This window comes from Xyrauchen texanus, chromosome 15 (genome assembly GCF_025860055.1).
Source record: "Xyrauchen texanus isolate HMW12.3.18 chromosome 15, RBS_HiC_50CHRs, whole genome shotgun sequence".
Taxonomy (NCBI): Eukaryota; Metazoa; Chordata; class Actinopteri; order Cypriniformes; family Catostomidae; genus Xyrauchen; species Xyrauchen texanus.
In genome coordinates, this window is record NC_068290.1 from 43,691,615 (window position 1) to 43,710,076 (window position 18,462).

At 48.5% G+C, this 18,462-nt stretch overlaps 1 protein-coding gene across 2 annotated transcripts in view; it reads right to left on the reverse strand.

Annotated features, from left to right (window-relative positions):
* Positions 1-18,462, reverse strand: part of bbs9 (Bardet-Biedl syndrome 9) — a 193,101-nt gene that overhangs the window by 130,184 nt on the left and 44,455 nt on the right. For both annotated transcript variants that reach the window (XM_052143904.1, XM_052143903.1), the window contains exon 14: positions 10,431-10,535. In XM_052143904.1, the coding sequence (XP_051999864.1) occupies positions 10,431-10,535 (105 nt within the window). The remainder of the gene's footprint in view (positions 1-10,430; positions 10,536-18,462) is intronic.

The window sequence follows — 18,462 nt, forward strand, 5'->3', positions numbered from 1 at the left end:
TCTCTTACGAGAGGTTCTCTCAGATATGCAAGCTAGCTTACGCTCACGGGAACCCATTGTCAACGCCGTCGCGCCAAGCATCCACTGAATGAGCCCCAAGGAATTAAGGGGGACCGGGGAGCCCTTATGAGTGGGGAAATAATATTTGGCTGGCAAGAATGCGGGTCATTGATTGTGTAATACATAAGCACATAGTGGGAAGGGAACGACAGAGGCGGTGCCGGTCTGTGTGGAATGTGACCCATCAGTGCAGCTCACCAGGGGAGCTGTAGCGTATTAAACCGCTAGTAGTTTTGCCTGCAGAGCGGGCACTTCCATATTGTAAAATCTGACAAAGGTGGAGGGGGAAGTCCATCCCACTGCCACACATATGTCGTGAATGGAAATCCCGCTGGACCATGCCCACGAGGATGCCATGCCTCTAGTGGAGTGAGCCCTAATGCCCAATGGGCATGGCAGGTCTTTTGACGCGTATGCAGCAGCAATAGCGTCCACTATCCATCCAGGTAGTGTCTGTTTCGAGGTGGCGAGACCTTTGGTGCGCCCTCTGAACGAAACAAAAAGCTGCTCAGAGCGTCTGAAAGTGCCGAAGCGCGCAGTATACAATCTCAGTGCTCTGACCGGGCAAAGGAGATTGGCGTCGCGTCAGCTATCGGTGCTGGCAGCGCCGATAGGGAAATGACCTGTGCTCTGAAAGGAGTACCGATCACCTTGGGAACATAGCCGTGTCTAGGCTTTAAAATGACCTTGGAGTCACTTGGTCCAAACTCAAGACACGCAGCGCTGACAGACAGCGCGTGAAGGTCTCCCACACGCCTGACTGATGACAGGGCAGTCAGAAAACGGTTTTGAGTGAAAGGTATTTCAAATCCACGGATTGAAGTGGTTCGAAAGGGGGCTTTCATAGTTTCGAGAACTATAGAAAGATCCCAGATAGGAACCGATGGGGCGCGGGGTTCATCCTTCTAGCTCCCTGAGGAAGCCGGATGACCAGCTTGTTTTTACCCCATGACTGGCCGTGCAGGGTTCAGCTGAACGCCGCAACGGCCGCCACATACACTTTGAGCGTGGATGGGGATCTGCCCTTATCCAGCAGCTCTTGTAGGAATACGAGCAGCGATCGACACCCCACATGTCCGCGGGTCCAGGTCTCTGTCGGTGCACCATTTTGAGAACACAGACCATTTTGACGCATAGAGTCTTCTCGTGGAAGGGGCTCTAGCGTGTATGATGGTGTTTATTACTCCTTCTGGCAGAGCGACGGGTAGTCGCTGATCACCCACGCATGCAGCTCCAGCTCTGGGTGGGGATGCCAGATTGTGCCGCGAGCTTGAGAGAGGAGATCTGCTCTCACTGGGATGGGCCACGGCGCTGTCAGTGACAGCCGCGTAAGCTCCGGAACCATGTCTGATTCTCCCAACGCGGGGCTATGAGGAGCACCTGATCCTCTGCATTACCTGTGGCAATAGCGAGACGGGAGGGAAGGCGTAAAGCCGGGCGCCTGGGCCAGTCCTGGGCCAGCTGCGCCCTCGCTTTGAGAAAAATATTGGGCAGTGAGAGTTCTCTTTGGACGCTAAAGAGGTCTATCTCTGCTCTGCCGAATAGGTGCCATAACGCCTGGACTGTTTGAGCTGCAGGGACCATTCCCCTGGGGGAATATTGTCTCTGGACAGTCTGTCCGGCCGCCGCTCAGGTGGCCTGGCACGCGCGCCGCCTCAGCGAGCGCAGGTGGCACTGGGACAAACTCAGTATGCGTTTGGCCAGATGGAAGAGGTTCCTGGATCTGACACCGCCCTGACGGTTTAGGTAGGATACCACAGATCTGTTGTCCGAACGGACCAGGACGTGGTGACCCTGAATGACCGGGAGAAAGCACGCAGCGCCGCATCGACCGCTATCATTTCCAGACAATTTATGTGAAGGAGCTTTTCCTGAACTGACCATAGGCCGAAAACCGGAGAGCCTCGCGAGACCGCGCCCCAACCCGTGTTGGACGCCGCCTGTCGAGATGACTTTTCGGCGAGATACAGTTCCCATTGTCACTCCCCGCTGATACCATTCAGCCACTGTCCAGGGCTGCAGAGCTGATATACAGGTCTGAGTCACCTTGATGGGCTGGCGGCCTGTGGCCCAAGCCCGGCAAGACACGCGGGTGTTTAGCCAATGCTGAAGCGGGCGCATGTGCAGTAAACCCAGCTGAAGTACTGCTGCGGCTGAGGCCATGTAACCTAGCACTCTCTGGAATTTCTTCAGAGGCGGAGGCTGTTCATCTGAAAAGATGCGGCTAGTCGCTGAACACGGCGCGCTGTGTAGATAAGCTGAGCCGCCATTCCCACGGAGTCTAGTTCTATTCCAAGGAAGGAAATTGTCTGACTGGGCTGTAGTGAGTTCTTGGTCCAATTGACTGCAAGACCCAAACTGTTCAGATGGCTGAGGAGAACTGCTCTGTGAGACAGAAGATTCATATGTTACTGTGCCATAATCAGCAAGTCGTCAAATAGTTCAAAATTCGCAAACCCTGACTCCACAGGGTGCGAAGCCGCGATCCATGCACTTCGTGAAAGTACGGGTGCTAAGGACAGGCCGAACGGGAGGACGGTGTATTGATAAACCTGGCCGTCAGGCTAATCTCAAGAATGGCCTGTGACGGGATTTATCTGAATCTGAAAGTATGCATCTTTCAGATCGAGAGAAATAAACCAGTCCTCTGGCGCATTACGCCGAGGAGTTTCCTGATTGTAAGCATTTTGAACGGTCTTTTGCAAGCACCTTGTTCAAAACCCTGAGCTCTAATATGGGTCTGAGGCCGCCTTTCTTGGGAACAAGAAAATAACGGCTGTAAAGCCCCGACTCAGCTCAGAGAGGTTGGCACTTCTCTATGGCCCTTTGCACAGAAGGCTTGCTATTTCTGAACGAAGCATGCACACTGCTTCCGTGTTCACAGTGGTTTCGAGCCAGCCTGAAGCGAGGAGGGCGGCGATCGAACTGTAGCAAATAGCCCTGTTGTATTGTGCTTAACACCCACTTGGATATCCCTGGAATAGCTTCCCACGCTTTGAAGCGTAACGCTAGAGGGTGAATGGCCAATTTGCTCTGATTGCCGCACACAGAGCGCTGAACAAAATGTGTGAGCTGCTTAGTGTGTTCATGCATGATTGCTCGCAGACAGCATGAACAGGCTGTTTTGTGAGTGACTTCCGATTGGAATGAATGGGGAAAGAGTCACATCTGTTACGCGATGCGCAAGCATAGTCATGGGCACGGACTTACACACAGAGGAATGTTTGCTGGCCGTGTAACAGAGCCGGCAGAGAATGGGCGCACGACGATTCGTGGGCGCATTTGTTGACTCTAGCGCCGAGCTGTTCAGTAATCGCTTTATGTGAGCGTGCTCTGGTGGGGACACGAGACATGCAGTGCTTGTGTGCAGAAGTGAACACTGGATTGTGGGCACATTTTCTACACATAGGGCTGGTCGTGGTGACAGAGCGGCCAGAGAATGGGCGCACGATGCATTTGTGGGCTTTCATTGACTCTGACGCCGAGCTGTTCAGAATCGCTTTATGAGAGCGTGCTCTGATAGGGGCACGGGATGTGTTATGCTTGTGTGTAGGGGCTAACACTGGGTTGTGGGCACATTTTCTACACATAAGACATGTTTGCTCTTTACAAGATTTATTTGGGTCGCCGTGAAAACGGCGCTTGAGTGCAGGCAAGCGGGCAGTGTCACTGGCTTGTTGGCTGCTAAATTCACCACTGTAGTAGCCTGAGAGAAGGGGACTGACAGGGGAAAAGCTTTGACGGTGGTCCGCCGCGGGCGGACTGAGCCGCCGCTTGTTCAACAAAGTTAGGAAGACTTCGGTTGCTCTGGTTTCAGCGCTACCTTAAATCGAGGCCCGCTGGGGCGGCGGTCTGCGGCGGCTGTCTGAGCGCTGATCGAGGGCGCCGCCCTGTCGACGCTGAGAAGTCTGGAGATTGTTGAGCTGGGCGCTGTGAAGAGGCTCGTGCAGGAGGCTGATCACGTGAGCGGCCTGCAGAGGAGCTAGCGCGACGAGGCAGAAAGAGATTCATGGCTTGTGTGGCTTTTGGACCTCTGAAAACCGGTCAATGATACCACTCACCGCGGAGCCGAAGAGACCGGATGGAGAGAGCGGTGCGCTGAGGAACGTGAGCGCTCTGCTTCTCCCATGTCGGCTAGCGCTAACCACAGATGTCTCTCGGTCACAGTCAGCCGCCATGCACTTCTCTATAGCTTGGGCTGCAGCTTTGGTAGCTGGAGGGCGAGGTCCGTAGCACTCGTGATGTCTGCAACCGCCTCTGGATGCCTGCTTTCTCATCCCACTCCCGCAGAAGGTCCGCTTGGAGGATCTGTAGGACGGCCATAGAGTGCAGAGCAGATGCAGCTTGGCCGGCGGCGGAATAGGTGCGCCAACACAGGCAGAAGTTGTTCTGCAGGCCTTAGACGGGAGCACTGGTTTAGACCGCCATCTCGCGGAGGGCGGGCAAAGGTGTGCTGCTACCGCATCCTCGACCGGAGGGATGGAAGCGTAGCTCTTCTCAGTGGTGCCATCCACCGGGCAAGAGAGGTGGAGACGTGGATCGGACCCTGGCCGGTGAAAGGCGCTGCTCCATGATTTGGAAAGCTCGGCGTGGAGTTCCGCAGGAAGGGAGCGCCCGGTAGCGGGTGCCGAGCGGCGGCGGCTCTGTAGAAAGCAGCCGCCAAGTCTGTTGGGTGCCTGCTCAAGGGCGGTGACCACTCGAGCCCGAGGCGGTCAACGGCCTGTGTGAGGAGGCGCGTTAGTTCCCCTCGACCCGGCGCGGGTCCTGCTGGATTCCTGGGCCGAGGAGGAGGCGCGTGAGCCTGACCACTCTCGCTGTCCGAGCCATGATGGAACAGCCCTTATCCTCCGCCTCGTCCTCCGAGATGGCAGCAGAGCAGCCGCCGGGCGGCAACTGCGCGTCCCGGTGGGCGGGAGGGTGAAGGCGATGCTCGAGGGATGGGCTCCGGCGAGGCAATCGCTTCTACCATTGTTTCCGCAGCCTTTGAGAGCGGCGCTTTTTCTGCGCGGCTGAATGGAAGGCGGCGCGGCGGCTTCGGTCCTGAGCGCTCGAAGTCGAGCCCGCAGGGTCGACATCGGCAGCTCCTCGCAGAGATCGCGATCCGCTTTGGCGAGGGCGAGCTCTGCATGCCCCAGTCCCAGGCAGAGAGCGCAGATGATGTGGCGGTCTCCGGTGCTGAGAGGAGCGCGCATGAGGCGCAAGTGGAGCGAGGCATCTTAAAAAGACGCCAGTACTTTTTGTGAAGTTCTTAAGAACTAGCTTGCTTTTAAAAGGATACGCCGCCGATGGCGAGCTCGCAGGACGGCTGAAGGTGGCGAAGACGGCCGGCTTCTTCGAACGCTGTCCACGCTTGCTTGATGCCCCTCGAACGGCGACGCCGCTTCCAGTTCAGTGATGTGAAGAGCTTCGCTGAAGAGATGAAAATCAGGGTTCCAGCCTACTGAACTACGCTTATATGCACTCTAGTCACGCCCATTTTGGCGGGCTTTGATGCAGTGAGCGCCGGACGCTTCTCATTGGATGCGAGTTCGCCCAAGCTTGTCTATAGGCTGCAGCAGTTGCCGCGAGAGCAACCTATGAGCTCGCTAGATAGCCCGCTCAAGGTCTGCAGCCGCCGCGACTGCGTTGACAATGGATACAAAAATTAAGGATAATTTTTTGGCTTCAATATTTCAGAAAAGATGAATCTTTCCCATAGCGTAAGCTAGCTTACGCAATACGAGAGAACCTCTCGTAAGAGAACTCGAGTTTTCTTTGTGTAAACAGCACTAACCCACTGACTTAAAAACTCACTCTAACCAGCTAACCCCCCTCTTCAATGTCAGCAGCGTCTAGTCTGTTTACTTTAAGAGAGGAACAGCCATTACTACCCAGAAAAGCACTTTAAGCGATGGCTATATCACTCAACCACACCACACTGCCAAAAACACACTGTGCATTCCTCATGCTTTCAGGAGCTGCTCCTACTGTTACTACACAAATACTGCCAGATCTGATCCCTCACAGCGAAACCCACACGGAATCTGTGCACCATTACCATATTTTCTCAGTGTAACAGGCAAGGAGTCGGGAACCGGCTGAAAAGTCAATGTAAAATGTAATGATTTAAATGAGCTTAAAACAACATAAAACATAAAAGAACAGATCCACACACCGTGTGCGTCTCTCTCTCTCTCTTATGGGACAGGGATTGTGTATGAGTGATATATTGTATTGAGTATGTCTGATTTCTGCAGGCGCTGGTTGCAAGTGGGACTCCTGAGAGCTTAACACAACAGCTAAACACAACCAGTGAGGTCACTAAACATTGTGAAGAGGATGATATATGATGATATAGAGGCTCCACATCTCCTAATGTTAGTTTGCACAATGTACTTTTTTAAAAGGTAAAAATGTTATTGTTTTAAGAGTAACTAATGTAGTAGTCTCAAGTGGACGACAGACGTGTGTGTGTATTTGTATGTAAATTAAAACTACGTTTTCAATACACATTTGTAAATCTAGCCACTAGTTTTGGTGTGCATGTTTGTACAGCGTTCAGTGTTAGTTATAATGTGATTACAGAGTAATTAGATACTGAAATCTAATTACTTTTTAAGTCAAAAACTAGCGTAACATTACATTTTAAATTCTAGTAATCAGATTACAGTTACTGAATTTTAAGTACATTACTTGGGTTCAATTTCTAAAATAGGAATTATAATGTAAATTTTAAAACATGAATTATGTCCATATGTACGTCCCTTTGTGTTTCTGTGACAGCTGTGTGGTGCTAAGAGTGAGACGAATGCGAAAATGAACAAGGAGCAAATATAGACATTATTTTACTAGTTGAGCAGAAAAACCCAAACCTTTATAAGAAGGTGTTTTGGAAAGTGAATTAAAAGTTAAGTAATTTGTAATACCTTTTCCATGAAGTAATCCATTACAATTTTATATAAGTAATTCTTTTGTATTCATTTCTATTCAAGAGTAATTTGTTACTTTTTTGAGTAACTCAACTGACACCGATTGCGGTTCATCTCATATCTAATGAAGTTTATTTTAAAAACTATTAAATGTGTATGAATATAAGGTCATTTCAGTAATTGTATGTACTGTGAATAGTTGCTGTACAGTTAGACACTACAAACAGATGGATGGATGAATGAATGCATGAACGTAGTGGTGGTGGCGTAGTGTGCTAAAGCACAAAACTGGTAAGCAGAAAGTTGCTGGTTAGATTCCCTCAGCCAACCACCATAGTATCCTTGAGCAAGGTTCTTAACTCCAGGTTGCTCCGGGGGGATTGTCCCTGTAATAAGTGCACTGCCAAATGCATGAATGAATGAATGAAGAAACTGAATATGAAAAAATAAAGTAAATGACAAGCAACGGTGCTAATGCAAATCTGTATAAACTTGATGTAACGAGTGACTGCGCAAGTATCTAAACAATTTGTGCATACTGTGCAGTGTATACAGATAACTGGCAAGTTTTACAAATAATATTAAGTGATAATGTATGCTGTATAGAATGCTAAACATTCCAAATAGTAGTATGTACAGTGCTATCACATGACCTTACGCTGCATGTTTAATTATGTGAGTGGAATTTCATTCATGGTAAAAAATAAATAAATATGCTTCAATAATTGTCTAATCAATTTAAGCAGTCAAATCATATAATGAGTCTAAAAAGCGATTGAAGATGATTTCAGTTCTGGTTCATTCATCATACTGAAATAAAAGGTCATGTTTTGAGAGCATTGTATTTATGGCATACAGTATCACACACAGTGTACTCTGGCTATATATGGTAAATTTGAGCAAATGTTATAGGTCATCTGGGTATTCCATGCATAGAGATTCACCTACTGTGCCCGGTCTACAAATTGCACACTGCAGTTTTAGTAGGTTTTGTATGGTAGTATGCTATTTCCAGGGTTGGGTAGGACCAGAATAAATGTAACGTCATCATGTATTTAAAATACAAAATATTAGTAACTGTATTCCACTACAGAATACAATTCTGTTCAAACACTAACATATTATAATGTGTTACATTCATATGAGCAGACAGAGGATCACACTATTATGAGAGAGAAAAAGGTCGATCTGACACCGTTGAGGACCTATAGTCACAAAAAAGTTTGAGTATTTTTAGAAGAATAAAGGATGTATATATGAGATAACCAATATAGAAAAAGATGTCATTGTGTGGGGTTCGGCAGTAAGTTTGGAGCATCAGAAATAGTTCCCTCTGTAAATTGACATGTGAACATTTAGCATTATGTCAAGGTAAAATGGAATTTGGAAAAATACATGCTTTTTCACAGCATGTATTTTTTAAACAAGAGTAATTTGTTTTACTATACTGGCAGATTTTTTTCTTGTTTGTAGTCAAAAATTTGTGAAAAAATATGCCATTGCTGAAGAAGTAATCCAAAGTATTTAGTAGTGCAATACATTTTAAAAGTAACCCTCCCGACCCTGGCTATTTCAAACATAGCCTCACAGCCTTTACTGCAGCTATAACACACATCGTCTCAGAGTAAACTCCTGTTTGAATGGTGTTTTGACTTTAGAGCATTATGGTTAATTGCCATTGAGTATCCTTCCATGAAAGCAGTGAAAGCTGGACTAAATGCACTAAACCCTTGGAAGTGCTGCAAACAATTAACCTGTGTTAGTTAGGGTGGGGTGTGGAGCAAGTGTTTAGGACAGTAATTACAGGCCATGGGCAGCATGTGCGCACACACACACACACACACATTCCTGCCATTCCACACAAGCATCTCCAGCAAAGTGCCACCCCTTCACGCTCACACACACACACACACACACACACACTAACATCACAAACATATTTGCTCAACACAATTTGCACTGCAATATTCTCCATCTTGTGAGTTGGTTTTGACTGCTAGGTTGTGGAGGAAGCAGCAGACCAATGTGATCTGGCATACTTTACTGGACTGTACAGCATCACTCCACCACTGCAATCTTAATATGTTGAAAGTGCTCTCGACAACACTGCATGTCTGTATATACAAATGTGGTTGTAAAGCGCAACTTCAGAATTAAATGAATTACTGCTTTCGTGATCAACAGAAAATGTACACGAACATCTCTTTTTAATATGGTTCCATTTATTCCATAGATAATGGAATTATCTATTAATTGTGTATTAATTGTATTAACATTTAATTGATTCAATCTAACTTGGGTGTGAAGCTGTAGATTATAAGATATCAGTATATCTAAATGAAAAGGCAGTAAATCCACACACCACATAAATGGCGTTCCACACATGAAGCCAGGGGCTGAGCAAGGCCTAAAGTTATTGTTAAAAATCTATTTACCTGTGAGGAACAGCTGTTGCTCTCTATTAGGCTTTGTTCAGACTGCCACTAAAAATCTGATTTTTCGCATATCTAGATTGTATCCAGATGAGTTTATGATAGTCTGGACAGCAAAAAACCACATGAAATCAAATTTTTCAGAATCTGATTCAAACCACACCAGGAGGTGGTTTCAAATGCGATTTAAATAAAACATTTTCAGATGCGTCTCAGTCCGGACGCTCTGCCTGCTCAAATCGGATTTCTTTTGTGTCACTCTTAACGCGACACACAACTATGACATCAAAAAACAGTGAACGCAGCACGGAACATCACAATATTTAGTCTCCTCCATCACTGAGTTTTTTCTGCGACTGGAGTTCTGCACCGCGACTGGACAGGGCGCTTATTTGGAGAGTGAGATGATACACCTCCATTTTTCCTGCATCAGTTTTGAAAGCATTGTCATGTGGGTACACCTGTCATTACCAAAGCAACCCATGCAGATTGGTTGGTTAAGTCTGAATGAGTAAATCTGACTTAATCACTTGCAATTAATAGTGCATACAGTCTGCCTGAAAAGACCTGATTCGAGAAAAAATCTGATTTGCCTGCAGTCTGAACATAGCCATAGAGTAGAGATTGAACCTGGTTAAACTAGAGAGTGAATAAGATGCAGGTGCTACAGAGACAGAGTGTTCATAACACACCTGTGTGTGTGTGTGTGTGTGTGTGTGTGTGTGTGTGTGTGTGTGTGTGTGTGTGTTTCTACCTGTGATCTTATGTATTAAACAGACTCAGTAAAGAAAGAAAAGGAGTGTTCCAGAGACAGGGAAACTCCCGTATATTTTCAGGATGTTTTCCAGCAGTCTCTGCCAACACAGATACTCTCCAAGAGCAACTCCAGCACAAACAGCTCCTTTCTGCTGCCTTTCTGTGCTGGCAAACATCCAGACATCTTGAAATTAATAAAAGAGCTTAAAGAAGTGAGGAAAGAGACTAATGTGTTCCAGAGCAGTGCTGTGATGTGTTCGTGAGCAGTACATACCTGTTGCTGAGCTATAGGACACGGCGATATCTCCACACAGATCTGCTGGAGGATACTGACCATTCAGAAACACGGAGAAACTCTTCACTGTCTCGCTGCCAATGCCTGTCAAACACACACATGAAGACAAATTATTTTTCATTTGCAAAATAAAGCTGGAATTGAAATTAAATCATTCTAGTGAAGCTGACATTGTTGATATTAAACAGGCAACATATTTCTCATTAAAGCAATAAGTAATGGTTATAATAATGGTATTTATAATATGTTTTTACCCAGATACAAAATGATAAACCCATGGTAAACTTACTAAAAGACACAGGCTTGAGAATATAATATATAAAACGAGAAGCTTTTGATTAGGCATGTCTCCTTGATAGCTGGTGTGTAATTAGTATGTATTACAGTTTGATCCAGACACACATTGCACTGACTAGACAACTCAACAGTTTAGCCATCAAAGCACACTCTAAAGTTTTTATTAATGATGTGTTTAATAAATGTGACATGTTGAACTTCACCCATCATTTAATACAATCAGTGCTTCATTTCATGAAAAACTCCAGTTGAATCATAAGATCAGTGTCAAGTACTTTTTTTTTAAATAATTTTTAAAGACAGTGTATTTCTCTACCCACAATACAGATGTTCTGGACTCGGTATGTGTAGGTCTGTTCCTAAGCATCCTAAAACAGACAGCTCTGCTCTTGGAAGCTGACTGGTCAAATCAGGGTGCCAGTCATGCTAAAACACACAATATAGTAACTGCTACCAAACATCTGTTCACCAGCTAATGTGTCAATCAAAACACCCATATAGAGAATAGCCGTTACTACACAGCTCCTTGTCGATATATGCCTAAAAATGGCACCACAGTGACGTTATTTCACGTTATCAGGCTGAATGTAATAAATAAATAAATAAGGTGCCATTAGAGGTAATAAAATAATAACTGTGTGCAATATACAATATACAGCTGTGGCCAAAATAATTGGCAGTGACATACATTTTTGCAAATTTTTCTGCTTCAGTTGTGTGGTGTCACATTGTTTCTAGATTATTGTGCAGAGTGATCAAATACATTTTAAATAATTCCAAAAAGCTTCATTGGCCAAAAAAAATTTACTTTATCACAAAAACCTAAATTGCACTGTTTTTTGGCCCTGGCACAATATGACCAGCTAACATAATTTCACTAATCATATCAGCAGCACCTGGGAAAGTGTGAACGAGTACTAATCAGGTGAAATCACTCCATCATTCTGATTGTATTATAAGAGCAGACTGATTGCTATAAAAGGAGGGAAGAAGTACTTCCAATAATTGTGTTCTTGTTAGCAATGGTTACGTCTAAAGACGTGCAGCCATCATCGCTTTGCATCAAAATGGCCTCACGTGCAAGGAAAATGCTGCAAAGAATATTGCACCTGAAAGAACCATTTACCGGATCATCAAGAACTTCAAGGAGAGAGGTTCAACTGCAGTGAAGAAGGCTTTAGGACGTCCTAAAAGTGTCCAGCAAGCGCCAGGACCGTCTCCTCCTGAGGAGTCAGCTACGGAATCTTGTCACCACCAGTGCAGAGCTTGCTCAATATTGGCAGAAGGTTGATATGAGTGCATCTGCACGCACAGTGAGGCGAAGACTTTTGGACAATGGCCTGGTGTCAAGAAGGGCAGCAAAGAAGCCACTTATCTCCAAGAAAAACATCAAGGACTGACTGAAATTCTGCAGAAAGTACAAGGATTGGACAGCAGAAGACTGGAGCAAATATATTTTCTCTGATGAAGCCCCATTCTGACTGTTTAGAAAAGGTGAACGCTACCATGAGTCCTGTGTCATGCCAACAGTGAAGCATCCTGAGACCATCCATGTGTGGGGTTGCTTTTCATCCAAGGGAGTGGGCTCTCTCACAATTTTGCCCAAAAACACTGCCATGGATTAAGAATGGTATCAAAATGTCCTGCAAGAGCAACTTCTCCCAACGATCCAGCAGCAATTTGGTGATGATCCGTGCATTTTCCAGCATGATGGAGCACCATGCCACAAGGCAAAAGTGATAATGAAGTGGCTCGGAGATCATTACATTGAAATTTTGGATCTGTGTCCAGGCAAAACCCCGGATCTTAATCCCATAGAGAACTTGTGGTCAATCCTCAAAAGGAGAGTGGACAAACAGAAGCCCACAAATTGTGATCAACTCCGAGCACTAATTAGGCAAGAATGGATCACCATCCTTCAGGATTTGGCCCAGAAGCTAGAATATCTCCGCGAATTGCAGAGGTTATGAAGAACAAGTGTCAACACTGTAAATATTGAATGTTTTTGCCAATAAAAGCCTTTCAAACTTATGAATTTCTTATCATTGTTTTCCAGTATACCATAGAAACATGTGAAAAAATGATCAACAAATACTGAAACACAAAATTGATGTCACTGCCAATACTTTTGGCCACAGCTGTACAGTGAAATATAAAAACAATAAGTAAAGAATAGTTGACTCCGGTCCGTTGAATTACTGAAAAATATTGCACACCCGAGGTGGTAATGTGGCCATGACGCACAGTGGAGTGACTGTTACACCTTGGGTATGCATTCTTTTTCAACAATTCAACGGGCCGGAGTCAATTATTCCGCTAACACCACAGTTACCACACCTTAAGACTTCGTTCAGGGTTTTACCTCAAGACATTTTCTTGTTCCTACAATACTCTTGTGAGTGGAACTACTTTCTTCCACCACAGATTCAGCGTCTTGCTTTAATACTGCTGAAGCCTTCATTGCTAAAAACGTCATGTCAGAACTAGCAACGTAGGTTGTGCTGCTTTTCAGCATTAAAATATTGCATGTGTTTGTGTGAGTGAGAGAAAGAGAGAAACTGAGAGAGTCTGCTGTAGGAATTACCTTGGTGTTTGAAGCGGCTCTCATCAGGAATAACATGGCTTCAGATTGCCAAGATGTAAGTTTAAGTATACAGTGAGTGTCACCATTCTTGTATATAGCTTTTCTATTGCTAAACAAGTGTGTGTGTGTTTGTGTGTGTGTGTGTGTGTGTGTGTGTGTGTGTGTGTGTGTGTGAGACGAGAGCAAAAGAGAGAGAGAGAGAGAGAGAGTGCGAGCATGCTTTTCAATAGAAATTGAAATAAATTCAGGATATTATAGACATTGTTTGCCTTTCTTATCCGATGTAATTAACCACTGTCTTTGTTTTAATTGGTTATTTGTCGTGGTAGCCTGTAGGGCTCTTTGAAATAACTTAAATAATTTGATGAAGTGATATGGAACCATTATACGGTCAAGACCTGGAACTACTTTATAGCCGTGCGTTAACTTGAAAAATAATTGCACACCTTAGAACATCCGTGAACAAATCAGTATAAAGCATTCAACAGACCCGCGGTACAAAATAAACTTTTATTATAAGGATCATTAAGAATACTTTATTATTCTGTTAATCAAGTGCAGGTAACCATTGAATGTATTTATCAAAGCAGTGGGTTGGTTTTTGAGGATGTGCAGCTGCAAAATGTATTTTGCTACTGTCACGTTCCTGTGTTGTCTGGCCTATGTTCTCCGTTTCACCTATCACATTCCATGTCACATTCCTTGTGGTCCGGTCCGTGTTTTCTGTTTCACTCAGCACGTCAAATTCCATGTCACGTTTGCCTTGTTGTCCGCCCCGTGTTTCACTGTCTGTGTATAAAACTACAATTCCCACAATTCCTGGCCTCTCTCACTGCCTGCACTCTTCATTGGTCTCACCTGTGTCTCGTTTAGTCGTCATTGTGTTTGTGTATTTAACCCGGTTTGTTTCACCATTCCCCTGTCGGTCTTTGATGTTTGTGGATGCCTGTCTCCGTGCTCCCCCTGATGTTTATCCTGCCTGTTCTACCTTTCATGTTTTCCGTGTTTCCAGGTTTTAGTGTTGTTTTACCCATCGTGGTCATTTCCTTTGTTCCTGTTTGTTTTGTCTCACTTTGATTTACAATAAAGTACACTGCATTTGGATCCAACCCATTGTCTGCCTCCTCCTGCATCGTGACAGAAAGACCGACCCAATAATGGATCCAGCAGCGGTTTTCAACGAACTGGCCCAGGCTGATCTGACCGTTTGCGAGTACTCACGTCTCTTCTCCACGGTCGCCATCTACTCCGGGTTCGACGACGCTTCCCTGAAGACCATCTACTGGATCAGGTTACCATCAGCCCAGTGGTGGGAAGCGCCAGAACCCGGAGACCACACGTGGAGGGAGTATGTGAGTCTCGTCCTAAAGAAACTCGCGCCCGACGAACCACCCCTCAAGATCCCGGTTTTCGAGCCTGAGTCCACGCCTGCCACGGCCAGCGAGCCAGAGCCCTCGTCTGCCACGGCCAGCGAGCCAGAGCCCACGCCTGCCCCGGCCAGCGAGCCAGAGCCCACGCCTGCCACGGTCAGCGAACCGTTAGCCCCCGATGTCAGTGAGCCAGCGCCTGTCGCCTCAGCCGCCAGCGAGCCAGCGCCAGTAGCCTCCGACGTCAGCGAGCCAGCGCCTGTAGCCTCCGACGTCAGCGAGCCAGCGCCTGTAGCCTCCGACTTCAGCGAGCCAGCGCCTGTAGCCTCGACCGTCCCTGAGCCAGCGCCTGTAGCCTCGACCGTTCCTGAGCCAGCGCCTGTAGCCTCGACCGTTCCTGAGCCAGCGCCTGTGGCCTCGACCGTCCCTGAGCCAGCGCCTGTGGTCTTGTCCGTCCCAGTGCCAGTAGCCATGACCGTCCAAGAGCCAGCACCAGTAGCCGTGACCGTCCAAGAGCCAGTGCCAGTAGCCGTGACCGTCCAAGAGCCAGTGCCAGTAGCCGTGACCGTCCAAGAGCCAGTGCCAGTAGCCGTGTCTGTCCAAGAGCCAGTGCCAGTACCCGAGCTTTCCAGCGCTCCGCCTTCCGAGCTTTCCAGCGCTCCGCCTTCCGAGCTTTCCAGAGCTCCGCCTTCCGAGCTTTCCAGAGCTCCGCCTTCCGAGCTTTCCAGAGCTCCACCTTCCGAGCCTCCTGAGCTTTCCAGAGCTCCGCCTCCCGAGCCTCCCGAGCTTTCCAGAGCTCCGCCTCCCGAGCTTTCCAGAGCTCCGCCTCCCGAGCTTTCCAGAGCTCCGCCTCCCGAGCTTTCCAGAGCTCCGCCTCCCGAGCTTTCCAGAGCTCCGCCTCCCGAGCTTCCCAGAGCTCCGCCTCCCGAGCTTTCCAGAGCTCCGCCTCCCGAGCTTCCCAGAGCTCCGCCTCCCGAGCTTCCCAGAGCTCTGCCTCTGCCTCCCGAGCTTCCCAGAGCTCCGCCCTCCGAGCTTTCCAGAGCTCCGCTTCCCGAGCTTTCCAGAGCTCAGTCTCTCGAGTCTTCCAGGGCTCCTTCCCCCGAGCCTCCCAGGGCTCCGTCTCCCAAATCTCTCGAGCCTCCCAGGGCTCCGTCTCCCAAGTCTCTCGAGCCTTCCAGGGCTCCGCCTCTCGAGCTTCCCGAGCCTCCCAGGGCTCCGCCTCTCCAGTCTCTCGAATCTTCCAGGGCTCCTCCTCCCGAACCTCCCAGGGCTCCGCCTCTCAAGTCTCTCGAGCCTCCCAGGGCTCCTCTCGAGCCTCCCAAGGCTCCGCCCCTCAAGCCTCTCGAGCCTTCCAGGGCTCCGCCTCTCAAGCCTCTCGAGCCTTCTAGGGCTCCGCCCCTCAAGTCTCTCGAGCCTCCCCGGGCTCCACCCCTCAAGTCTCTCAAGTCTTCCAGGGCTCCGCCCCTCGAGCCTCCTACGGCTCTGCCTCCAGAGCCTCCTGAGCCTTCCACGGCTCCGCCTCCAGAGCCTCCTATGGCTCTGCTCCCAGAGACTCCAGAACCTTCTAGAGCTCCGCCTCCTGAGCCTCCTACAGCTCTGCCCCCAGAGACTCCAGAGCCTCCCTCGGCTCCGCCTCCTAGGCCTTCCTCGGCTCCGCCTCCTACGGCTCTACTCCCCGAGCCTCCTATGACTCCGTCTCCAGAGCCTCCTATGGCTCTGCTCCCAGAGACTCCAGAACCTTCTAGAGCTCCGCCTCCCGAGCCTCCTACGGCTCCGCCTCTCGAGCCTCCTACAGCTCTGCACCCCAAGACTCCAGAGCCTCCCGAGCCTCCCTCGGCTCCGCCTCCTAGGCCTTCCTCGGCTCCACCTCCTACGGCTCTACTCCCAGAGACTCCAGAGCCTTCTAGGGTTCTGCCTCCTGAGCCTCCTACGGCTCCGCCTCCTGAGCCTCCTACGGCTCTGCCCCCAGGGACTCCAGAGCCTCCCAGGCCTCCTAGACCTGTCCCCGTCTTGAGGCCGCCTCCCAGGCCTCCTAGACCTGTCCCCGTCTTGAGGCCGCCTCCCAGGCCTCCTAGACCTGTCCCCGTCTTGAGGCCGCCTCCCAGGCCTCCTAGACCTGTCCCCGTCTTGAGGCCGCCTCCCAGGCCTCCTAGACCTGTCCCTGTCCTGTGGCCGCCTCCCAGGCCTCCTGAACCTGTCCCTGTCCTGTGGCCGCCTCCTGGGCCTGGACCTGTCCCTGTCCGATGGCTGCCTCCCAGGCCTCCTAGACCTGTCCCGGTCTTGTGGCCGCCTCCCAGGCCTCCTAGACCTTTCCCTGTCCTGTGGCCACCTCCCAGGCCTCCTGGATCTGTCCCTGCCCCTTGGACTGCCCTCTTGCCCTTGTGCCTCCGTGGACTGCCTAATTGCCCCTTGTGCCCCCTTGGTCTGTCTCCGTGTCCCTTGTGCCTCCTTGGTCTATCTCTGTGTCCCTTGTGCCTCCTTGGTCTATCTCTGTGTCCCTTGTGCCTCCTTGGTCTGTCTCTGTGTCCCTTGTGCCTCTTTGGTCTGTCTCTGTGTTCCTTTGTGCCTCCTTGGTCTGTCTCTGTGTCCCTTGTGCCCCTCTGGTCTGTCTGTTTTCCCCCTTGTCCAGCCCCCCTCTCCTTTAACCTCTGTTTATTTTTCCTATTCTGTTGTTTCTTAGGACCGTCTGGAATCCGGTCCTTTTGACGGGGGGGCTATGTCACGTTCCTGTGTTGTCTGGCCTATGTTCTCCGTTTCACCTATCACATTCCATGTCACATTCCTTGTGGTCCGGTCCGTGTTTTCTGTTTCACTCAGCACGTCAAATTCCATGTCACGTTTTCCTTGTTGTCCGCCCCGTGTTTCACTGTCTGTGTATAAAACTACAATTCCCACCCTGGCCTCTCTCACTGCCTGCACTCTTCATTGGTCTCACCTGTGTCTCGTTTAGTCGTCATTGTGTTTGTGTATTTAACCCGGTTTGTTTCACCATTCCCCTGTCGGTCTTTGATGTTTGTGGATGCCTGTCTCCGTGCTCCCCCTGATGTTTATCCAGCCTGTTCTACCTTTCATGTTTTCCGTGTTTCCAGGTTTTAGTGTCGTTTTACCCATCGTGGTCATTTCCTTTGTTCCTGTTTGTTTTGTCTCACTTTGATTTACAATAAAGTACACTGCATTTGGATCCAACCCATTGTCTGCCTCCTCCTGCATCGTGACAGCTACAACTGATGCACAACTGTTAAACCTGCATTTGACCTGTTCTACTAAACTTGAAAAATGTGGGTTGAAATTTGAGAGCTTTCCAAAGTATTTCTCTCTTACCTCTCTAAACATAAAAGAGAAGTGAAGGAGAAAGTGTATCTCAACCTCTCGCTCAGGCTTTTAACCTTATCACCTGACTGTGGTTGGCAAACATCAGCCAGTCAGGCTTTCACCTCCTGTGCATGCTACACAAGCTTAGTCACCGTGCTATTAGCGTCAGTCTGAGGAAGCGTGACCACTTTTTTTGCTCTTTGTCTGGCATCTAGGTGCTTGAGTTAAGACCATTTGCAGTGACCACTCTTGACCTGCACTGACAGCAGCCTACCCTCAGCAACGCATGAGATGCACTGGAAACATGCTGGCAAGCAAAACACACACAGAACAAAAGCACTTAAAGAAGAATTCCTTTGGCTAAAGCATCAGATGCTGAGAGAGTTTGCTCTTCAGGATTATAAAGGTGTGATTGCAGAGGTCATGGGTTCTGCTGAAATGAAGGTCACTG